The following is a 21,585-nucleotide window of genomic DNA, read 5'->3' on the forward strand; positions in this document are numbered from 1 at the left end:
GGAGTCTAAAACTAGAGGGCATAGGTTTAAAGTGAGAGGGGAGAGATACAAAAGTGTCCAGAGGGACAATTTTTTCACACAGAGGGTGGTGAGTGTCTGGAACGAGCTGCCAGAGGCAGTAGTAGAGGTGGGTACAATTTTGTCTTTTAAAAACCATTTAGATGGTTATGTGGATACGATTGGTATAGAGGGATATGGGCCAAATGCGGACAATTGGGACTAGCTTAGGGGTTTTAATAAAAAGGGCAGCATGGACAAGTTGGGCTGAAGGGCCTGTTTCCATGCTGTAAACCTCTATGACTCTATCCCTCCAGAATGTCCCACAGTCGCCCCCTTCACTGCATCCAAAGGAAAGTTGCCATAGTCCCAGATCACCATAGGCCCTTTTGAGGGGCTGATTGGTGGTGATTTGTCCTTAAGATCACCTCATTTCAGACAAGGTCAAGTTTAAGAAGATGGAGACTTTATGAATAACCTCAGCCGGTATGGGAATGGAACCCGCTTTGCACGATGAGCCAGCTGTCTAGCCAACTGAGCTAAACTAACCCCGACTGAACTAACCAACCCCATGCAGCTGTCCATCAAATGATTGGTCACCTACTGCCCTAGCCATTCCACATGTTTCAAAGTTTGCTGACATTAGGCCTTGTGTGGTTACCATGTTATACTTCAGAATTCTGAGTGACAGGGTGGATACAGAGAGATTGTTTCCCCCTGGCTGGGGAGTCTAGAACATAGTGGGGGAAGGCGGAGTCTCAAGGCAAGTGGTCGGCCATTTTGGACTGAGATGAGATATTTCTTCACTCAAAGTGTTGTGAATCTTGGGAATTCTCTTCCCCAGAGGATTCTGGATGCTCCATCATTGAATAGATTTACGTTTGAGATAGACAGACTTTTGATCTCTTGGGGAATGATGGGATTTGGAGAGTGGGAGGGAAAGTGGAGTTGAAACCCAGGATCAGCCATGATTGTATTGGATGGCAGAGCAGGCTCCACCATGAGCATTGTCGAATGTTGCCCCTATTTATTATGTTTCATATTTATCTTTTGCATCTTGAATTTGCAGTGTCCTTCTTTTAGAATTGGATTGTGCAGTCTCTCTTCTCCCTCACACTAAGGGGTCTGTCTCTGTGGGTTTTGTCAGAACTGCCCCCAGGGCTTGGATGGCCTCCCCTGGTGAACAGAATTGACTACAGTGCTTAAGATATGCTGCCCTCTGACTTGTACATTCTCCCCGTGTCTGCGTGGGGTTCCTCCGTGTGCTCCAATTTCCTTCGACATTCATTCAAAAGATGTGTATGTTAGGTGGATTGGCCATGCTAAATTGCCCCTTAGTATCCAAAGATGTGCAGGTTAGGTGGATTGGCCATGCTAAATTGCCCCTTAGTGTCCAAAGATGTACAGGTTAGGTGGATTGGCCATGCTAAATTGCCCCTTAGTGTCCAAAGATGTGTAGGTTAGGTGGATTGGCCATGCTAAATTGCCCCTTAGTATCCAAAGATGTGTAGGTTAGGTGGATTGGCCATGCTAAATTGCCCCTTAGTGTCCAAAGATGTGTAGGTTAGGTGGATTGGCCATGCTAAATTGCCCCTTAGTGTCCAAAGATGTACAGGTTAGGTGGATTGGCCATGCTAAATTGCCCCTTAGTATCCAAAGATGTGCGAGTTAGGTGGATTGGCCATGCTAAATTGCCCCTTACTGTTCAAAGATGTGGGGGTTAGGTGGATTGGCCATGCTAAATTGTCCCTTAGTGTCCAAAGATGTGTAGGTTAGGTGGATTGGCCATGCTAAATTGCCCCTTAGTGTCCAAAGATGTGTAGGTTAGGTGGATTGGCCATGCTAAATTGTCCCTTAGTGTCCAAAGATGTGTAGGTTAGGTGGGTTGGCCATGCTAAATTGCCCCTTAGTGTCCAAAGATGTGTAGGTTAGGTGGATTGGCCATGCTAAATTGTCCTTTAATGTCCAAAGATGAGCAGATTAAATGGATTGGCCATGCTAAGGGGATTAGCAGGGTAAATATGTGGGGTTACAGGGATAGGGCCCAGGTGGGATTGAGGTTGGTGCAGACTCAATGGGTCGAACAAAGAACAAAGAACAACACAGCACGGGAAACAGGCCCTTCGGCCCAACGAGCCCGCGCCGCCGTCCTACTATCTCAGTGACCTATTCATGATTTTAGTCTACGTCTAACGTGGTCGAATGGCCTCATTCTGCACTGTAGGGATTCTATGATCGTGCTGTATTAACATACCTCTGGAATGTAAACGGTGGAGCGATGTGCGGCCAGTTATGTATACCCTTTTTCAGTTAACTTTGCCTCACTTCTTCTCCTGAACAGGAGCTGCAGATATTGCACACGGAAATGTTTCAAAAGAACTGCTGCAGACTCAAAACTTCTGGATCCGGGTGGTGGAGGAGGCAGACACTGTGGAGATCTGCGGGGCCTTAAAGGTAGGCCACGATCTCTCGCATCTGCTTTGCTGCCTTTGTTATTTTAACGTTTTGAGTTTTCCGATTGTGTCTTCCTCCTGCAAACTCAAAGAACAACACAGCACGGGAAACAGGCCCTTCGGCTCAACGAGCCTGCGCCGCCATTTCAACATTATGAGTCCCCTCTCCACCCATGACCCTTGTCTATGCTTACGGCGTTTCATATTGGAAACCAGATTGAGGGGAGACTAATTTAGGGATAATTTGTTCATAGCGAGGGGGATTGAATATAAAAGTAGGGAGGTCTTGCTGCGGCTGTATAGGGCATTGGTGAGGCCACAGCTGGAGTACTGTGTGCAGTTTTGGGCGCCGCACTTACGCAAGGATATTTTGGCCTTGGAGGGAGTGCAGAGGAGGTTTACTAGGCTGATGCCGGAGTTGAGGGGGTTGAGCTATGAGGAGAGGCTGAATAAACTAGGCTTGTACTCGTTAGAGTTTAGAAGAATGAGGGGAGATCTCATTGAGACGTATAAGATGATGAATGGGATGGATAGGATAGAGGTGGAGAGACTATTCCCGCTCAGAAAGGACAGTAGGACTAGGGGGCACAGTCTCAAGATAAAGGGGGGGCGGTTTAGAACGGAGTTGAGGAGGAACTTCTTCACTCAAAGGGTGGTGAATCTCTGGAATTCTCTGCCCGTTGAAGTGGTGGAGGCTACCTCGCTAAATATTTTTAAGACGCGGGTTGATGGGTTTTTGATAAGAGAGGGGATTAAGGGTTATGGGGAGAGGGCGGGAATGTGGAACTGAGCCACGACAGATCAGCCATGATCTTATTGAATGGCGGGGCAGGCTCGAAGGGCTAGATGGCCTACTCCTGCTCCTATTTCTTATGTTTTTATGTTGTTCTTATGTTATACCAATCAGCCTAAGAGCACATCTTTGGAGTGTGGGAGGAACTGAACTATGTACTCAATAGATTACATTTCGAAAGCGTACATGTTCATAGAATCCTACAGTGCAGAAGGAGGCCATTTGGCCCATCGAGTCTGTACCAACCACAATCCCACCCAGACCCTATTCCTCCAATCCCACATATTTACCCTGCTAATCCCTTGACACTAAGGGGCAATTTAGCATGGCCAATCCACCTAACCTGCACATCTTTGGACTGTGGGAGGAAACTGGAACACCAGGAGGAAACCCAGGCAGACATGGGGAGAATGTGCAAACTTGACACAGACAGTGACCCAAGCCAGGAATTGAACCCTGGGTTCCTGGAGCTGTGAGGCAGCAGTGCTAACCACTGTGCCACCGTGCCTTCTTTTTCAAAGGGGCAAGGTGCTCCTCCTCCATGTTTTTAGTTGATGAATTAAGTACTTGACAAGACTGTAAAGCTCCCAGCTTCAGCCACTGACCCGGGCGGGACGAGGTGAGGGAGGGCGATGACCTTAAAGCCAACCAACTGGCTCACTTGTCCAGTCAGGAGGCGGCAAAATGGCTGCCCAAGGGTCCCCTAGGTTGCGATTGCAGGAATGCCAGATGTAGCTGGAGGTTTCCAGCCCATGTAACTGTGACACTGAGTTGTGATCACTTTTCTTTCCGTTGTAAATGATTCACAGCTAAATGCAGCAGCAGCCACTGCGACAAACGATTGCCTGCCAGGTGGAAAAAGCCTCCTTCCCAGGCACTTTGACCCTGTTTGTCTTTCATTTGGAAAGTTAACTCTGTGTCCATCATCCACTGACAACAGCACCAACTTTAACCTGATCAAAGCCACTGTGCATCAGCCTGGCTCAGGTGGTCTCACACTTCTCTGAGAGTGATTTGATTTGATTTTGATTTTATTTATTATTGTCACATGTATTGGGATTCAGTGAAAAGTATTGTTTCTTGTGCACTATACAGACAAAGCATACCGTTCATAGAGTATATAGGGGAGAAGGAAAGGAGAGGGTGCAGAACGTAGTGTTACAGGCATAGCTAGGGTGTAGAGAAAGATCAACTTAATATTAAATTTGATTTATTATTGTCACATGTGTTGGGATACAGTGAAAAGTAGTGTTTCTTGCGCACTATACAAAGCATAGTCTTCATAGAGAAGGAGAGAGTGCAGAATATAGTGTTACAGTCACAGATAGGGTGTAGAGAAAGATCAGCTTAATATTTGATTTGATTTATTATTCTCACATGTATTGGATCCAATAAAAAGTATTGTTTCTTGCACACTAAACTGACAAAGCAAATTGTTCATAGAGTACATAGGGGAGAAGGAAAGGAGAGGGTGCAGAATGTAGTGTTACAGTCATAGCTAGGGTGTAGAGAAAGATCAGCTTGATATATGGTAGGACCATTCAAAAGTCTGACAGCAGCAGGGAAGAAGCTGTTCTTGAGTCAGTTGGTACGTGACCTCAGATTTTTGTACCTTTTTCCCGATGGAAGAAGGTGGAAGAGAGAATGTCCGGGGTGTGTGGGATCCTTAATTATCCTGGCTGCTTTTCCCGAGGCAGCGGGAAGTGTAGACAGAGTCAATGGATGGGAGGTTGGTTTGTGTGATGGATTGGGCTACATTCACGACCTTTTGTAGTTTCTTGCAGTCTTGGGCAGAGCAGGAGCCCATACCAAGCTGTGATACAACCAGAAAGGATGCTTTCTATGGTGCATCTGTAAAAGTTAATAAGACTCGGAGCGGACATGCCAAATTTCCTTAGTCTCCTGTGAAAGTAGAGGCGTTGGTGGGCTTTAGTGATATTAAAGCAGTATTTTCACAGGGGCCCTATGGGATCTCTTATAAATGTGATGTTGTCTTTCTGTCATATTACTTGACCAGTTTGGTCAGTGATTCACTGGAATTGTGGGTAATTTGGGCCTGCTCTGTGTGTCTGACCATTTGCTAATGCTCCACGTGCTCACATCCCTGTTTCTTCCCCCCTCTATTTTAGAACGTGGTTGCAGTGGGGGCTGGATTTTGTGACGGACTGGGCTGCGGGGACAACACAAAGGCCGCCGTGATCCGGCTGGGGCTGATGGAGATGATTGCCTTCGCCAGGCTGTGCTGCAGGGGCCCAGTTCAGTGCTCAACCTTCCTCGAGAGTTGCGGGGTGGCGGATCTCATCGCCACCTGCTACAGGGGCCACAACAGGAAAATCGCCAAGGCCTTCACAGTAACAGGAAAGGTGAGGGGGAAAACAGCTGGATCCCTTGACTCCAATCACTTCCTCACCCCAAAACCTAGACCCTGCAGCTGGCAGCTATACCAGAATGACCCAAATCCCCTCGTCTCCTGGAGACACCCCGTCCCACAGGCTCTAGCCGCTTTTGGTACCTCCTCCTTGTGGCGAACAGTGAATGTTGACTGGCTATCTCCATGCCTACGTTATGCTGCCAACATGGACTCAGTGGGCTGAATGGCCTCCTGCTGTGCCATCATGACTCTAAATGACATTTGACAGTGGGCACTGTGGTTATTTCTCCCCCCCTCCTTGCACAGGGAAATTGTGGCCTAACATAATCCTTGGTTACAGGTCACAATAGCTGGGGCCTCCTATTTAAAGGCAGATTGTGACCATTAGCACTGATAATCATGAGCTTTGAATTTCTGCAACTCTTCCTCTATTTATTCAACATGGAATGTGGGCATCGCTGGCATTGCCCATTCATAATTGCCCTTAAACTGAGTGGCTTGCAAGGCTATTTCAAAGGGCAGTTGAGAGTCAACCACATTGCTGTGCTCTGGAGTCACATATAGGCCAGGCCAGATATGGATGGCATATTTCCTTCCCTAAAGGGGCTTTAATGAACCAGATAGGTTTCTAAAACAATCAGCGATAGTTTTATCACCACCATTACCAAGACTAACTTTATATTCCAGAATTCATTGAATTTAAATTCCACCAACTGCCATGGTGAGGTTAGGTGGATTGACCATGCTAAATTGCCCCTTAAGTGTCCAAAGATGTGCAGATTACGTGGATTTGCCATGTTAAATTGCCCCTTAGTGTCCAAAGATGTGCAGATTACGTGGATTTGCCATGTTAAATTGCCCCTTAGTGTCCAAAGATGTGCAGATTACGTGGATTTGCCATGTTAAATTGCCCCTTAGTGTCCAAAGATGTGCAGGTTAGGTGGATTTGCGGAGTAAATACCTGGGGTTAAGGGGATTGAGTGAGAGTTGGGCCTGGGTAAGATGCTCTGTCGAAAAGTCAGTGCAGACTCAATGGACCAAATGGCCTCCTTCTGCACTGTCAGGACTCTCTGATTCTGTGATAGTGTTCACTTAGCTATAAAGAAAAAAAATCTCAAGTTGTCCTGAATGAATTTGTTTGGAAGTTCACAGTGGGGTTGTATGTCCTTCTTCAGACTATTGCACAGCTGGAAGAAGAGATGTTGGATGGACAGAAGCTCCAGGGACCGCGGACAGCGATTGAAATCAATCGCACTCTCCAGCTTCACAACCTGGTCCACAGGTAAGTGTTGTGCAGGCACACTTCACATGTACAGAGACGGCCCACCCTGTTTTACTACTTCCTGAACAACACACAGTGTCATTATTGCTTCTTTAGAACTGCAGTACAGAAGGAGGCCATTCAGTGAGTATCAACCGAATCTACTCAATCTCTCAGGGAGATGATGGCCAAGTGGTATTAACGCTAGACTATTAATCCAGGAAACTCAGCTAATGTCGTGTGGACCTGGGTTCGAATCTCCGTCCACGGCAGATGGTGGAATTTGAATTCAATGAAAAATATCTGGAATTAAGAATCTACTGATGAAACCATTGTCGGAAAAAACCCATCTGGTTCACTGATGTCCTTTAGGGAAGGAAATCTGCCGTCCTTACCTGGTCTGGCCTACATGTGACTCACAGCAATGTGGTTGACTCTCAACTGCCCTCCGGCAACTAGGGATGGGCAATAAATGCTGGCCAGCCAGCGATGCCCATGTCCCATAAAAACAGAAGGACATATTTTTGTTCTTCCTGAGAGAGGAATGCAAACTTCGGGGAAAATGCCACTTCTTGCACTGTGATGAAGGGGATGCCATCATTTTGTGCCTCCATAACCTACGTCACTTTTGTTTTCCTCTGTGAACTTTGCCCTCACCATTGTGAAGAATGCTGGGAGTAGGAAATGGAACATTTGGCATTTTGGAGACCCAGGCTCCACACAACTATACCCAGCTCATGTAGGGTGTTAGCGTGGATAGAGGATTGGTTGTCAAATAGGAGGCAGAGAGTGGGGGTCAATGGGTGCTATTCGGATTGGCGGATGGTGACTAGTGGAGTGCCCCGGGGTCGGTGCTGGGGCCTCAGCTTTTTACCATTTATATAGATGATCTGGAGGAGGGAACCGAGTGTAGGGTGTCGAAATTTGCTGATGACACCAAGATTGGTGGAACGGCAAATTGTGCGGAGGGTGTGGAGAGTCTGCAGAAGGATCTAGATAGGCTGGGCAAATGGGCCAGGAAATGGCAAATGGAATTTAATGTTGGCAAATGTGAGGTGGTCCACTTTGGTAGGAAGAATGGTAGGAAGGACTATTACTTACGGGGCGAAAACTGCAGCAGGCGACGGTGCAGAGGGACCTCGGGGTCCTTGTGCATGAGTCGCAAAAACCCAGCTTGCAGGTGCAGCAGGTGGTCAGGAAGGCGAATGGGATGCTGGCCTTCATAGCGAGGGGGGATTGAATATAAAAGTAGGGAGGTCTTGCTGCAGCTGTATAGGGCATTGGTGAGGCCGCAGCTGGAGTACTGTGTGCAGTTTTGGGCGCCGCACCTGCGCAAGGATATTTTGGCCTTGGAGGGAGTGCAGAGGAGGTTTACTAGGCTGATACCGGAGTTGAGGGGGTTGAGCTATGAGGAGAGGCTGAATAAACTAGGCTTGTACTCGTTAGAGTTTAGAAGAATGAGGGGAGATCTCATTGAGACGTATAAGATGATGAATGGGATGGATAGGATAGAGGTGGAGAGACTCTTCCCGCTCAAAAAAGACAGTAGGACTAGGGGGCACAGCCTCAAGATAAAGGGGGGGTGCGGTTTAGAACGGAGTTGAGGAGGAACTTCTTCACTCAAAGGGTGGTGAATCTCTGGAATTCTCTACCCATTGAAGCGGTGGAGGCTGCCTCGCTAAATATTTTCAAGAAGCGGGTTGATGGGTTTTTGATAAGAGAGGGGATTAAGAGTTATGGGGAGAGGGCGGGAATGTGGAACTGAGCCACGACAGATCAGCCATGATCTTATTGAATGGCGGGGCAGGCTCGAAGGGCCAGATGGCCTACTCCTGCTCCTATTTCTTATGTTCTTATGTTCTATACTGCCCCAATAGCGTGCCTACTTGTAACCTCAGTGTCAACACTTTTCTATGTCCCATTGCAACCATCACAGGATCATGAAATGACCAACTTGGTACCAATGTGGGATTCTTCCTACACATGCACAACCAGAAGAAAGGCAACACAGTGGTGAGCACTGCTGCCTCACAGTACCAGGGATATGGGTTCGATTCCCGGTTTGAGTCACTATATGTGTGGAGTTTGCACATCCCTCCCGTATCGGCGTGGGTTTCCTCCAGGTGCTCCGGTTTCCTCCCACAATCCAAAGTTGTGCGGGTTAGGTTGATTGGCCATGCTAAATTGACCCTAGTTTGGAGGGATTTAGCTCGGGTAACTATGTGGGGTTACAGGGATAGGGTGGGATTGTTGTCAGTGCAGACTCAATTGGGCCGAATGGCCTCCTTCTACACTGTCGGGATTCTATGACCGGTAGGCACTGCCTGAGGGTGGTGGAGGTAGGGACAAGCAAGGCCTACTAAAGAAAATTGGATCATTATTTGAAGGGAGGATTTGCAGGGTTATAGGGAAAAGATACAGGGCAGAAAAATCCCACCTGAGGTCAACAGACCTTTGCAAGGTCCTCTCCCCCCACCCGCTATGATTAGAATTCTAATCAGTAATCTGTAAACTGTCTGTGCTTTATATGCTCTGTCTGAGGCCAGAACTCTCCATTCACCTGACGAAGGGGCTAACCCGAAAGCGAGTGACTTTACTATCAAATAAATCGGTTGGATTGAAACCTGGTGTTGTCAGACTTTTTACTGCGTTTACCCCAGTCCAACAGCGGCATATCCACATCGCAATTTAGCATGGCCAGCCCCCCTAACCTGCACATCTTTGGACACTAAGGGACAATTTAGCATGGCTAATCCACCTAACCTGCACGTCTTTGGACACTAAAGGGCAACTTATTATGGCCACTCCACCTAACCTACACATCTTTGGACTGTGGGAGTAAACTGGAATACCCAGAGGAAACCCACGCAGATGTGGGGAGAACGTGCAGACGCCACACGAACAGTGACCCAAGGCCGGAATCGAACCCAGGTCCCTGGCGCTGTGAGGCAGCAGCGCTCACCATTGTGCCACCATGTTATCGTAACTCCCTTTGATTTGTTAATTCTCTGTTCCTATCCAGATTCCCTCTGTTCACTGCTGTGTACCAAATCTGCTACGAATGCAAACCAATCTCTGAATTTATCCCGTGTCTCCAGGACCACCCAGAACACCAGTAATTAACGCAACATCAAGGGAGCAGACAATGGTGGGCGTTCATCAACATTAAATTGATGGAATACAAGCGTGTTGAAGCTGTGCTTGTCTAAGGCACTGAAGTGTTGGCAATTCTTGTATTCGCTTGCACAGAAAGAGGCAAGTTATCGCTTTAGTTATATATATATATAGAAAAGATATATAAATGTGCGTGTTTGGGGATAGCGTTTCTGCTCTGGATGCCAACAGGAAATTGTCCCAAAGTGTGCTTTGAAGTCATACTGGTAAGTTTAGGTTCGAGCTTTGTGTAAAATCAGCTTAAATCTTCCAGCAGGGTAACAGAACGCGACAGTTTTTCTTTCAAGTATTCCGTGAGTTAATTCAAGACCCTTTGATATGAGAACTGTGCAGACCACTGCTTGCTTGTTGAAGAAAGCAAACACAACTTGAAGAGCTTTTCTTAACCAGTACCCCGGTGCAATCTTGCACTGACAATCGTGGGCGGACGGGGGCCGCATTCAGGCGAATTAAAATCCTAAATCAGTGCCAAAAAAAGGGACTTTTGGCATTGGCTCCACCAGATCCGTCCGGATTAACCCCAGTGCAACTCAAATCAACCAACGGCAGTCCGACGCCATCATGGGTTGCCAACCCGGTCAGGATTGGCCTGGAGTCTCCAGGAATTTGACGATCGGGTCTTGCTGTGTGAAACCCTAAAAAAACCATCCGGACATTCAAAGAGATGAGATTTTCTCTGGTCATTTTCTTTGACCATTTCTCTTCAGCAGATATAAAAATATTGAAAACGGGGGAAAAGAGGCTGTTTGGTTGACAGTCGAGCATCGTCCAATTGGGTACTGAGTCTTTCTGCTTTCCAAGTGGCACAGAAAGATCAGACTGTCACAAGGATGGGATGTGTTGGCCAACTAATGGCTGGAGTGGGACGGGTGTGAAGGGTCATGTGATGAAACCTCCAGGAACAGTTAATCATAGGTGACGACCTTACTATAAAACTTACTATGAATAAACTATGAAGTGATTGGACTAAAAGTTGTTTTTTGAATTCTTTTATGGGCTGTCCTGACCATTTGTTACCCACCCCTAATTGCCCTTGCAATGAGTGGCTTGCAAACCCACTCAGGGCCGTTGAGAGTCAACCACACATTGCTGTGGTTTTAGAGTCACATGTAGGCCAGACTGGGTAAGGACGGCAGATTTCCTTCCCGAAAGGACATTTCTCCTGTCTTGTTTCCTGGCACCAGTGGCCTGAAAGCACTACGAAATTTCACTTTCAAGTTTTCATTCCCATCGAGCCTGCACCGACTCTCCAACAGAGTATGTACCCAGGCTCTCTCCCCCCGCCTTATCCATGCAACCCCGCACATTTAGCATGGCCAATCCCCCTAACCGACACATCTTTGGACACTAAGGGGCAATTTAGCATGGCCAATCCACCTAACCTACACATCTTTGGACACTAAGGGGCAATTTAGCATGGCCAATCCCCCTAACCTACACATCTTTGGACACTAAGGGGCAATTTAGCATGGCCAATCCACCTAACCTACACATCTTTGGACACTAAGGGGCAATTTAGCATGGCCAATCCACCTAACCTACACATCTTTGGACACTAAGGGGCAATTTAGCATGGCCAATCCCCCTAACCTACACATCTTTGGACACTAAGGGGCAATTTAGCATGGCCAATCCACCTAACCTACACACATCTCTGGAGTGTGGAGCACCTGGAGGAAACCCACACAGACATGGGGAGCACATGCAAACTCCACACAGTGACCACCGCGCCCCCCCCCCTCAAAGCTGGAATTGAACCCGGGTCCCTGGCGCTGTGAGATAGCAGTGCTACCAAATATTTCAAAGCAAGCTTATTTTACACCTGGCTAAATTTGTTGACTAAATTTCGGTCAAGTAAAACAGGCTTTCTCAGTTTGAAGGCGGGTTGGAGAAGGGATGGGGTTTCTACAGGTCCTAAGGACAGGATTTCCCAAACTGTGGGTTGTAACCACCCCCCCCGCCCCGCTTCCACCCTGGACTGATTTCTGCCAGCTTCAAGGTCCCTTTAAATATGCCTGCTTCTGTTTTTCTGCTGACGGGTGTGGCCTTATTCTCTAAATTGTCTTTTAATCACCTCCCCCAATGCTTAACTCCTGTTTCTCTAAGAAGGAGCCCCCATCCCTACCCACCCATCCCTCCCTCCTCCCCCACACACCACTCAACAGGAAACTCCCCCCACCCACCCCTTCCTTCCCTCCCCTCCGTATTTTCACTGGGGGTGTGTCACACAACATCTGAGACCTTAAAATGGGGGTCACACCAGGCATATATTTGGGAAGCACTGTCTTCAGGGTCTGCAAAAAAGTGTCAAGAGGGTCCACCAATTCCAGCAGAACACCTCAGAAGTGCCAAAGGATGAAGTGAAAACTGATTTCCAAGTCCAGGCACTCTCGCATTGGCACCATCAATAAATTTCCAGTTTCCCTGGCTTCAAGGGTATTGCTGGCTAGGCCAGCATTTATTGCCCATTCTTAATTGCCCCCTGACAAGGTAGTGGTGAGGTGCCAGCTTGAATCGCTGCAGTTCCTGACATGTAGGTATACCCACAGTGCTGTTAGGGAGGGAATTCCAGGATTGTTATTGGACATCAGTCAGTCCATGTGGTGTAGGTACACCCACAGTGCTGTTAGGGAGGGAATTCCAGGATTTTGACCCAGTGACAGTGAAGGAACGGCCGATATATTTCCAAGTCAGCATGGTGAGTAGCTTGGAGGGGAACTTGCAGGTGGTGGTGTTCCCAGGTATCTGCTGCCCTTGTCCTTCTAGATGGAAGTGGTGGTGTGTTTGGAAGGTGCTGCCTAAGGAGCCTTGGTGAGTTGCTGCAGTGCATCTTGTAGATGGTACACACGGCTGCTACTGAGCGTCGGTGGTGGAGGGAGTGGGTGTTGAGGGTGCCAAGGTACATTCACTTCCAGGACTGCAGCAGTTCAAGAAGGTAGCTCACCATCACCTTCTCAAGGGCAACAAGGAATGGGCAAAAGGCCCTGACCCAGTCAACAACTCCCACATCCCATAAATACATTTTTCAAAATGCAGTCTGTAGAAGGAATCATTGTAATATACCAATCAAAAATTCAAGATAGCACTGGAGCAAAGTGACTTCTTGTGAGCTGTCCCCAGCATACCCTCTAATTCCATCTTTTACTCTTGTTCCACGTTTTTAAAACTGAACGCTCTTATAAACTCTCTAATAATCCATTTCTGATCTTTCTCTACCCTATCTTTGACTGTAACACTACATTCTGCACCCTCTCCTTTCCTTCTCTATGAACGGTATGTTTTGTGCGCAAGAAACAATATTTTTCACTGTATCCCAATACATGTGACAATAATAAATCAAATCAAATATTAAGCTGGTCTTTCTCTACACACTATCCGTAACTGTAGCACTATATTCTGCTCCCTGTCCTCTCCTCCTCCCCTATGTGCTCTATGAACAGTATGCTTTATCTGTGTAGTGCACAAGAAACAATACTTTTCACTGTATCCCAATACATGTGACAATAATAAATCAAATAAAACATTAAGTTGATCTTTCCCTACACCCTAGCTATGACTGTAACACTACATTCTGCACACACTCCTTTCCTTCTCCCCTATGTACTCTATGAATGGTATGCTTTGTCTGGATAGCGCATAAGAAACAATGGCCAGGATTCTCCCAGAAAAATTTTAAGTGCTGAATTCGCTTTAAAACTGGAGTAAATGCAGTGGATTTTTTCAGTGGGAGTATCAAAATGAATCTCCCACACTCTGAACACTGCAGAGAACCCAAGCGTGAATCTCAATAGAAATCAGTGGTTGGGACTTATTCCGACTGGCAGCATAGTGCTGAGTGAGCCACTGCACATGCACCGTTCTGAAAGTGCCGAGATTGGTGAATGCACAGTTGCCCCGCTCTGCTGGACTCTCGATTACTGGACAGCCCATGACCCCGCCTCGCTCCCACACTGACCCTCCCCTCACCCCCCAATCGCTGGCCAGCCCCGCAACCCCACCGCCCCGATTGCTGACCTTCCACACATCTGCGGGCCAGCCCCACTCCTGCCCTTCCCACAGGCGCAATCTCCCCGACTCCCAGCCCCATCAGCAATCCCGAAACCGCCCTCCAACTCCCCCAACACAGAGCGACCCTCTCACCCCGTTCCCCCCCCCCCGACATTGATGCTCAGCTACGATCACCCCCTTCCCTTCCTCTGCCACCGGTAGCAGTGGGACCCCCCACCGATCTCCCCGCCATAGGTCTCCCCACAATAGGCCATGCCCCCCTCTGGCCCCACCCCCTTGGCACTTCTCAATGCCAACTGGCCTTTTGTTTGAGGCGATTGAGGTCTCTTCTTTCTCCTTGAGAAGCTGAGGTAGCCAGATGTTCATCGCCAGGTGCTCATAGCCGGAACCAAAGCGTGGAATCAAAAAGCTGCATCAATTCGATTCATCTGAGATTCCTGCACGATTCAGCCTGGAGTTACTTCCACTTCATGAGGCTGCAGTTTTGGTCTCCTTATCTGAGGAAGGATGTCCTTGCTATAGAGGGAGCACAGTGAAGGTTTACCAGGCTGATTCCTGGGATGGCAGCTCTGTCATATGAGGAGAGACTAAGTCGGTTAGGATTATATTCACTGGAGTTTAGAAGAGTGAGAGGGAATCTGATAGAAACTTATAAAATTCTAACAGGGTTAGACAGGGTAGATTCAGAAAGAATGTCCCCGATGGTGGGGGGAGTCCAGAACTAGGGGTCATAGTTTGAGGATAAGGGGTAAACCTTTTAGGACTGAGGTGAGGAGAAATTTCTTCACCCAGAGGGTGGGGAATGTGTGGAATTCACTCCCACAGAAAGTAGTTGAGGCCAAAACCACCTTCCCTGCAAACCTCCCCCCGCCCCATACCTCCCACAACCCCTGGTTAGCCAAGGCTGACTGTATTGTTCAAGGTCAGCTTCAGTGGCTGAAGAGGAGATGGTAATTTAGTGATGACATCACTGACATGTCACCCAGCAGCCTCAGATTAATGGTCTGGGGAACATGGGTGCAAATCCCACCACAGCAGCCAGCGGGACTGAAACTCAAGCAATCAAATCTGGAATTGAAAAGCTAGTCTCAGTGATGGCGACCATCAAGGTGTCACAGTGGTTAGCGCTGCTGCCTCACAGCGCCAGGGACCTGGGTTCAATTTGTGGCTTGGGTCACTGTGTGGAAACTGCACGTTCTCCCCGTGTCTGCATGGGTTTCCTCCGGGTGCTCCAATTTCCTCCCACAGTCCAAAGATGTGCGGGTTAGGTGGATTAGCCATGCTAAACTGTCCCTTAGTATCAGCGGGATTAGCTAGGGTAAATACATGGGGTTATGGGGATAGGGGCTGGGTGGGATTGTGGTTGGTGCAGACTAGATGGGCTGAATGGCCTCCTTCTGCACTGTAGGGATTCTATGATCGATTCTTGTTGCATTATTAAATGTCCCCTTTAGGGAAGGAAATCTGCGTCCTTACCCAGTCTGGCCTACGCGTGACTCCAGAGCCACAGCAATGTGGCTGACTGCTCTCAGAGGAGCAATTAGGGATGGGCAATAAATGCCGGGTTTGCCAGCGATGCCCACATCCCCATGAAATAAATAGCCTGAACCCACTGGAGAGGTGGGTAACGCCACAAAACTAAAGAGAGGAACATTGCATTCTTGTGACCAAGTGCTGACATTGTAAATTGACAAAAAAATAATCCATTTAATAGAATTTCTGTTCAGTCCATACAGATTTTTTTTCCTCTCAAAACAAAGGCAGTACATCACATTATCCAAATGTGCCGATCATTTCCGAGAATCTATTACATTTCGTACAAAGTTCCTCACGGAATAACAATTGCTTCCCTTCACACCACCCTCTCTGGCTGTTGCTGTGTAGATGATGCCAATTTACCACAGGCAGAATTTGAGACACTGGACCTTCCAATGGGAAGCAACGTGACTGTCACACAGAGATAGCTTCCGAGGCGACATCTCTCCCAGGCCTTTGCCTGTCTTTGCAAAAAAAATGAGGTTTCCCCATCAATTTGTGAATTAAATATTTGCCTTCCCAGATATATGTTTCCCAATCTTTCCGACCTCCCCCGCTGTGACTGTGTTTTTGGAGTTATAGACTTGTTTGAAATTTAAACCATTCTGATACCCTTAGATTGTGTGCTTTAAACTCATATGGAATACAAACGCAATGGCAAAAAGGTGGGGATTGAAGTGGGTTCATTTCCAGCCATTTTCGGTCAGGTTCCCAACCCTCTGGGACGAATTTTACCATCCCACCCGCCCAGGGGCTGACCATGGGAAGGATTTTCCGGTTTCGGGGCGAGCGAGGCCGTAAAATCTTTTTGTTCCATTTTTAACCGCATGTTTTATCTGTGGAATTGCCAACATTGGGATTTAGATACTTGACTAATTTTACAGAACGCATTAATGGTGCACTTTACTCCCAATTTGCTATTTCACTATAACCACGTTCTCCATTCACTCTTCCTCACCCGCCCTCACTCGCACCCACCCCCTGCCCGCCCTCACTCTGTAAAGGTGAGAGTATGGGTGGGCCACGCTGTTGAATAGCAACACAGAAGCTTCTTGCAATGCGAGTCCCAACACGCTGCAGGGATGTGGCTGGAAGGAAGGATGACTTAGCTTTGGGAGAGAAAATAAGAAAGGTTCCCCTGAGGCATCTCTTGTATTCGTGCTAACTTCTGGCTCTGAGTAATGGAGGGAGGAGGGAGGAGAAGGTAGTAGATACTTACAAAAATGTTCCTTGTTCATCCTTGGACAAGGAAAAGGACCCAGGGACTCACAAGTATAAGGAAATGGAGACAATTCTGTCCTTGAAGCTTTGAGGTTGCTGTCTGTTCTCTTTCAGGACTTCAATGTCCCACCAAGAGGCTACCCTCTTCTGGGACATCATCCCCCCCTCCTCCCACCCACCCCGGGGTATCCTTGCCCAAGGTGGGTTCGACATTGACTCATGAAGGGTGTGGAGGACTTGCGTCAAGGTCACCTTGACACTGGAATCTGTCTGGTTTCTCCACAGGGAAGGCCTTGTGGGCCCAGTTTTTGAAGTTAAGCCTTCCAGTCGAGCTTTTGAGGTCCCTCACTAACTGTGAACGATTTGACAGCACACAGACACAACAAGCAATCCCTTAAAACTTTCACCAAATTGTTACCTCGCCAATTTTGCTGGGGTTTGATCTGTCGCCTCGTTAAAGCACACATTTGACGGGGTGGGTGGAGGGGACCAATTCAACACCAAGGGAAGCAAGAAGCAGTAACATTTGCATTGTGGTTGTTGGATGGAGACAGTTGCTAGGAGACAAACTCACAACCCTATACTACAGTCTCGCATGGTTTAACAGCAGCAGATAATCATTTGAAACTATGAAATTCCTGATAAAGTTAAAAGGAAAGTCGAAGACTGATTAAATGGAATCTGCGGAGCCTGGGAACAGTGGCAGCCTGAAAATGAAGGCCGAACGGACAAGAGGGGACATGTGGTGTCATCAGATTCAGAAATGGTGGCAGAGGGAGGGCGGGGGAGCTTAATTTCAATGAAGGGCCTGCATTTGTGAGGTAGTTAAATGAATGAAATAATAGAGGGCTGGGTCAGTGTTGAGGGACAGGGCAAGTAATGCGATGAACTATATTTCAACCTCCTGTTTCCTCTCTCGATCAACCCCAGTTCTATGTGGCGTGTGCAACATACTTTAGGGAGCTCAACACAGATTGTGAACAGCCAAGATTTTTGACACAGACTTCCATTTCCGTGAGTCGTGAACAATGGAGTTTCCAGCAGAAAGTTTGGGTGAAAGATTAAGGCCGGAATTTTACTGTCCCGCCCACTCGGGAATCAGAGCAGGCGAGGGGCAGACTGTGGAAAGGTCCGTTGACTTCGGGTGGGATTTTACAGTTTTGGAATGAGCGAGGCTGGAAAATCCTGCCCTAAAGCAACACCCAGTGGTTAGCATTGCTGTCGCACAGCACCAGGGACCCAGGTTCGATTCCGCGCTCGGGTCACTGTCTGTGTGGAGTTTGCACATTCTCCCCATGTCTGCGTGGGTTTCCTCCCACAGACTAAAGATATGCGGGTTGGGTTGACTGGCCATGCTAAATTGCTCCTCAGTGTCAGGTGGTCTAGCTAGGGTAAATACATGGGGATACAGGGATAGGGCCTGGGTGGGATTGTGGTCTGTGCAGACTCGATGGGCCAAATGGCCTCCTTCCGCACTGTAGGGATTCTATGATAAAGGTCAAAGGTTATAGTCCAAGGCTGAAGAAATAGGCAAGAGGGGTGATGTCAGGAGATAACAGTTAGGCCCAGGGTTTAAAAGGCTGCAGGTTTTAGGAGAGAAGTGGGGAGGTGGTCTGGGTAAGAATGAGTTTGTGCGAACAAGGCTGGAGTTAGACAGAGTGAGGAGGAAGGGGATGTGGGGGGGGGCGCGGGATCAGAATTTGATGAACAAAATGAATGGTGGAGCAGGCTCGAAGGGCCAAATGGCCTCCTCCCGCTTCTATTTTCCACGTTTTTCTGTGTAGAATGGCTTGTGACAGGGGCTGTGGCTGTATCGCATTGTCCCTTTCCTCTGGGCAGGAATGAGAAATACCAAAATGGCTGAACAGTCCTGGACTCTGCAGCCACGTTACACGGAGACAAGGATTGGAGGCTGGTGAAGAAGGCCTTCCAGAGACTTTGAAGCAACCATGGCCTATCACCAGCAATTCCCGCTGATGCAATTTCTGATTCGCGAGTTCGGTCCCAACCTAGTTCAGAAGCCACTCTTAGCTGGCACCAATGATGTCGTTCCCTGTTTGCGCACAGCAAGTTCCCACAAACAGCAGTGGAGCTGGACAACTGCCGACGCAGCTTTTGTTTATATCTGCAGTGGCATTGGGGTGGCACAGTGGTTAGCACTGCTGCCTCACAGCGCCAGGGACCTGGGTTCAATTCCTGGCTTGGGTCACTGTCTGTGCAGAGTCTGCACATTCTCCCCGTGTCTGTGTGGGTTTCCTCTGGGTGCTCCAGTTTCCTCCCACAGTCCAAAGATGTGTAGGTTAGGTGGATCGGCCATGCTAAATTGCCCCTTAGTGTCCAAAGATGTGTAGGTTAGGTGGATTGGCCATGCTAAATTGTTCCTCAGTGTCCAAAGATGTGTAGGTTAGGGGGATTGGCTAAATTGACCCTCGTGTCAGGGGGACTCGCAGGGTAAATATGTTGGATTATGGGAATAGGGCCTGGGTGGGAGTGTGGTTGGTGTAGACTCGATGGGCCGAATGGACTCCTTCTGCACTGTACGGATTTGATGATTCTGAGGGAAAGAAGACTATTGGGGAGCACCCCCCTCCCGACTTGCCCCAACTGCTTTCAAAATAGGGCCACAAGATGGCAGAGAGGAGCGGGCCTAGTTGGTCTCCATGTTCCCCCCGTCTTCCGCCAATCAGGACAACACTGAAGTGTTAGGCTAGATCGTGTATGTGGTTAGGGACTAAAACGTGGCCCGCTTGGTGACCCAAAGTGTTTTGGAGATGGTTAGCCAGGAATTGATCAGATTTAGAGTAATGGATGACTCGGATTGTTACCTCCCTGGGCCGCGTTACAAATAATTGTCCGTCCCTCCAAAAAAAAAACCCCCAAAAACCCTATCAGTCAACAATTTCATAGTTTCAAAGTACATTTTGATGTGTATGTGTGTGGGTGAAAGTGAATGAATGAGTGAGTGTGTGGGCAAGTGAATGTGTGAGATGGTAGTTGTATAACCAGTGATACATTTCCTTCATGGTTCTAGTCATGAACCACAGAAAACCAGCAGCAAGGCATACTGTACAACAAGGTGCACTTAGAGGAACCACAACGGTGAAACTGGTCCAGTGAGGTCCAAACAAAAAAGCAAAACGAATAAAGTGGAGATAATAAAGCTTCCTCAATGACTGGTGGATGGATTTGTAACTCTTTGGTAAATAAAACTCTCTGAAAGCACCCAGTCAGTTTGTCTTGTCTCTAACTAGGATCTAGGCAGTGTCGGCACCAATTTCAGGCGAACAGCTTCGCAGGAACAGCGAGGCTGTAGCTCTGATGGGACAGGGCCCTCGGAACAAAGGGACAGAGGCCAGCAGGATTTTCCACTGCCATGCGGAGCCTTCTAGTGGTTCTTTTGCCTCGGAAGTGAGCTCGGCAAATGGGATTCCCCCGCATGGCTACCCAACCGGCCTCCCGTCTTGATGAAGCCCATCCATCTGCAGACACCCAAGCTCAGTGAGATCTTGGCCCTCTTCCCCCCCCCACATCGCCACTGTGAGACGGTTCGATTGCAGAGTTTCCCCCACCCATGTGTGTGTTTTGTTCGGGGGGGGGGGGGGTGAGGAGGTTTGACGGGGGAGTGGATGGGGGAAGGGACATGTCTTGTTGATTTTTTTTAGATGTCAAAAGCAGTTGCAACAACTAAGTGCCATGTCCAGGGTGGGGTGGGGTGAGAGTGGTGGGGGGGTAAGGGGGAAGAGTTCTCATTTCCTCCTGTCGGAGAACCCAAACAAACTGAGAAAATCCCTCGAAAGGCTGCATTTCTAACCAAAGTGAGGAGCAGAGCCCTTGGCGAGGGAGTGGAGACCCTGTATCTTGGCAAACGTCCTTTGAATAAGCCAATTTTCCCTCTGAATCCCAGCACGAGTTGGCCTGTCCAATTGTGTCGTGTTACAGGGGTGGTCTCCCTGGTTATCGGGAGGACTTTTCAATGCCCACAAGCCCAAAAACATTGTGGATTTAGTTTTGTCAACTTGGCCATTCCTTGGTGGCAGGAGGCGGGGTCCTGCTCCCACCACCTCCCCCCACTCCCCACTATTTTGACGTGAACAGACACAGCTCTCCTGGATTTGGGTCAACTTGGTATCCCCACCTCAACTTCTTCCTGCCCAGTTGGTCCAATCTCAAAACTCCGATGGACCAGAGCTTTGTGTTCTGCCACATCTGGGACATGGCAAGATACCCATTTCTTCCAAAATTGATGCCTTTCAACCGACACTAATGAACAGCATTCATCTTACAAAACAGAGGCAAACAAAAAAAAAAGTCTCTTCACAAACATGTCCACTCAGTAACAAAACAAAAAAACAAATTCAAATAAAGACTATCTTCAGCACAAAATAGAACTCAAAACACGACGGCAACAAAGTGTATCCTTAACACATTTTTTAAAAAGCTGTGGTATCTAGATTTACGAAAAAAAATTGCATCTGCCTCTCTCGCTCGCTCTCTCTCTCCAAACGTCTATTTTTTTTAAAAAAACTATAAAAGTGTTCAATCGAAACATTTCACTTTAAAGCAAACATTTTTTTTGTCTCATTTCTACTAAGAGTTGAATTCATCTCTCAATTTTAAAACGTCAGCAATTAAAACAGTGAAGAAAGCACCTTCTCTAAAAGCTCCCCCCCTCCCACATTTTAACTCCCCGCAAAGCTTCAAGAGACAGTTTAATGCATTCAGCAGCTTTCTTTTAAAAAAAACACACACACGTAAATATATTCGCATCTCA

General features: G+C 47.9%; 1 protein-coding gene across 3 annotated transcripts in view; it reads left to right on the forward strand.

Annotated features, from left to right (window-relative positions):
- The window catches only part of LOC145338607 (glycerol-3-phosphate dehydrogenase [NAD(+)], cytoplasmic-like), a 42,444-nt gene that overhangs the window by 16,230 nt on the left and 4,629 nt on the right, over positions 1–21,585 (forward strand). The window contains exons 5-8 of one of the 3 annotated variants that reach the window (XM_080182985.1): positions 2,339–2,451; positions 5,373–5,606; positions 6,790–6,896; positions 9,898–11,118. In XM_080182985.1, the coding sequence (XP_080039111.1) occupies positions 2,339–2,451; positions 5,373–5,606; positions 6,790–6,896; positions 9,898–9,994 (551 nt within the window). In that variant the 3' untranslated portion in view covers positions 9,995–11,118. Of the gene's footprint in view, positions 1–2,338; positions 2,452–5,372; positions 5,607–6,789; positions 6,897–9,897; positions 11,119–21,585 lie in introns of those variants that run through there. The other 2 variants (XM_080182987.1, XM_080182986.1) reach the window with 2 other exon arrangements.

The sequence above is a fragment of the Carcharhinus amblyrhynchos genome, unplaced genomic scaffold (assembly GCF_965287045.1).
Source record: "Carcharhinus amblyrhynchos unplaced genomic scaffold, sCarAmb.v2.hapA chromosome_107, whole genome shotgun sequence".
In the NCBI taxonomy this organism is placed as follows: domain Eukaryota; kingdom Metazoa; phylum Chordata; class Chondrichthyes; order Carcharhiniformes; family Carcharhinidae; genus Carcharhinus; species Carcharhinus amblyrhynchos.